This window comes from Macrobrachium rosenbergii, chromosome 17 (assembly GCF_040412425.1).
Source record: "Macrobrachium rosenbergii isolate ZJJX-2024 chromosome 17, ASM4041242v1, whole genome shotgun sequence".
NCBI classification, from domain to species: Eukaryota; Metazoa; Arthropoda; class Malacostraca; order Decapoda; family Palaemonidae; genus Macrobrachium; species Macrobrachium rosenbergii.
Genome location: NC_089757.1, coordinates 34270765 through 34273264, shown reverse-complemented (window position 1 = coordinate 34273264; position 2500 = coordinate 34270765). Strand labels below are relative to the sequence as shown.

The following is a 2500-nucleotide window of genomic DNA, read 5'->3' as shown; positions in this document are numbered from 1 at the left end:
GCTTGTGAAGACCAAGTAATAATATCAGATTGTTAAGATACTGTTCGAATATTGGTGTCATACTACCAACTTGTTTATCAACCTTTATCAAAACCAGTAGATATATAAGCAATCTGTGAACGTGAATTCAACGTATATATGCAATATTATTTATATGCATAAAAAGATAAATATCAAAATATGAGAAAATTCTCAGAGACATTTTTCTCTCTCTCTCTCTCTCTCTCTTACAAACACAGACACATATGCATATATATATACACATAATATAGACATATATACATACATATAGATATATATACAGTAAATATGTATTGTATGTAGAGAGATATAACTTCTAGAGATACATATATATATATATCTAATATATATATATATATATATATATATATAATAAATATACTGTATATATAAATATATATCCCACACTGTCTATGCAAAATAAGTAAAACACAACATCGCATGCATAAACAATAACTTCATGTCAGTTTTCGTTCTTGTAAATACAGATAAAAATAAAACCAAAACCTCAGTAAATCTTATTTTGAAAACATTAATGTTGCTCTTCCAATGGCGGCCATGAATGCGTAACGAGATACGCCGAAGGCACAAGAATAATGGTACGAAAAGAAGAGGGAGGAATGAGAAGTAGTAAGAAGGGGGAAGGGATGAGAAGTAAGGAGGAAGAAGGGATGAGAAGTAAGAAGGAACGAGAAGACGAAAGAAATTGATAAGAAGTAAGTAGGGAGACATGGTGAGAAGGAAGAAGGGAGACAGGGTGAGATGTAAGAAGGGAGATAGGGTGAGAAGTAGTGAGAACGGGGAAGAGATGAGAATTAGTAGGAAGAGGGAAGGGGTGAGAAGTAAGAAGGGAGACAAGGTGAGAATTAATAAGAAGGGGGAAGGGGTGAGAAGTAATAAGAAGGGGGGAAGGGGTGAGAAGTAGTAAGAAGGGAAAGGGTAAAAAGAGAAGGGGTTAAAGAGAGCATAAGTAACAGGGAAGGGGTAAAAAGTAAGAAGGGGAGAAAGGATGAGAAAGAGAGAAGGGGAAGGAAGGAACAGTGGCAAAGTGGAGGGGAATAAAAAATGGGACGGGGGACGATGTTAAAAGTAAGAAAAGTGGAGAAAAAGAGGTGGGAGAAAGTAAGTTTGGGGGAAGGAAGTGAAGGAAGAAAGGGAGAGGGGGAATGAGGTGGGAGAAAGCAAGAGAGGGGGGAGGGGGAATGAGGTGGGAGAAAGCAAGAAAGATTGGGGAGAAGGGTGAGGGAGAAAAGCGTAAGTGAGAGATAAGAATATCATTTCATTATATTTTTATTATTCTGTTTTAACAATTATTGCAGCCTCCCTCAAAGCTTAACAGAACTTGGCGTCGCTGAATAATCACATTGTCATTTTAAAAAAACATTAAATAATAATTTCCACTAAAATTAAATTAAGAAGTTAAATTATAACTTTAACTGTAGCTTTGGTCTCTTCCTGGTACGTTTTTGGCCAAGGCAGTTCGGTACATTTGAAGAACATTACAATTGCTGAATGCAAGCATTATACTCTTCTCCTCCCCACCTATACCAATTAGCATTCATTAGTGATGATGTATAACTAAGGAATTTGGAACCATTGGGTTTTATGATTTTATACATTATATATATATATATATATATATATATATATATATATATATATATATATATATATATATACATATTATAATATATATATATATATATATATATATATATATATATATATATATATATATATATATATATATATATATATTATATATATATATATATATATTTCTATAACATCATATTATATATTTAATATATATTATATAATATATATATATATATATATATATATATATATATATATATATATATATATATATATATGCACACACATTACTGGATATACAAACATATTCCTATGGCAAATTAAAATAAAAAGGAAGTAGGCCATACCATACCACGACAGAAGACTCGAAAAATCCCTCTATCCATCCACCCTTCTAACTCGGAAAACCTCAAGCCAAATCTAATTAGCATACTCTACAATATTCTGAGAAACTATTTCTCTTTCAGAATCCAGCCACATCTGGTCGAAGAGGTTGAGGAAGGGAGGAGGAGGAAGAGGAGGAGGAGGAGGAGGTTACCGAAGCTGCCAACGTAGAAAAAAAAAAAAACAGGAGAAGAAGAAGCCGACAGACAGAAGAGATGACAAAAGGAGGTGGAGAGGAAGAAGGAAACAAAGATATATAGATATGTGGTCTCGAGGGGGTGGGGGAGGAGGTAGGGGGGTGGGGAGTGGTAAGTCAAGGGGTGGGGAGAAAGAAATGATGACGACGATGATGAGAGAGAGAGAGAGAGAGAGAGAGAGAGAGAGAGAGAGAGAGAGAGAGATCACAAGCCCACATACAAACGATATGTATATATATATATATATATATATATATATATATATATATATATACATATACATATATATATATATATAT

General features: G+C 33.4%; 2 protein-coding genes across 12 annotated transcripts in view; one reads left to right on the top strand and one right to left on the bottom strand.

Moving 5' to 3' along the window:
• Positions 1-2273, top strand: part of LOC136847848 (uncharacterized) — a 145951-nt gene extending 143678 nt beyond the window's left edge. For all 3 annotated transcript variants that reach the window (XR_010855866.1, XR_010855865.1, XM_067119829.1), the window contains one exon: positions 2088-2273. Coding sequence is in view for 1 of the 3 variants with exons in the window: in XM_067119829.1 (XP_066975930.1) it covers positions 2088-2175 (88 nt within the window). In the remaining 2 variants the exon portion in view is untranslated. The remainder of the gene's footprint in view (positions 1-2087) is intronic.
• Positions 1-2500, bottom strand: part of LOC136847847 (homeotic protein ultrabithorax-like) — a 1187590-nt gene that overhangs the window by 185143 nt on the left and 999947 nt on the right. The gene's annotated exons all lie outside the window — the stretch shown is intronic.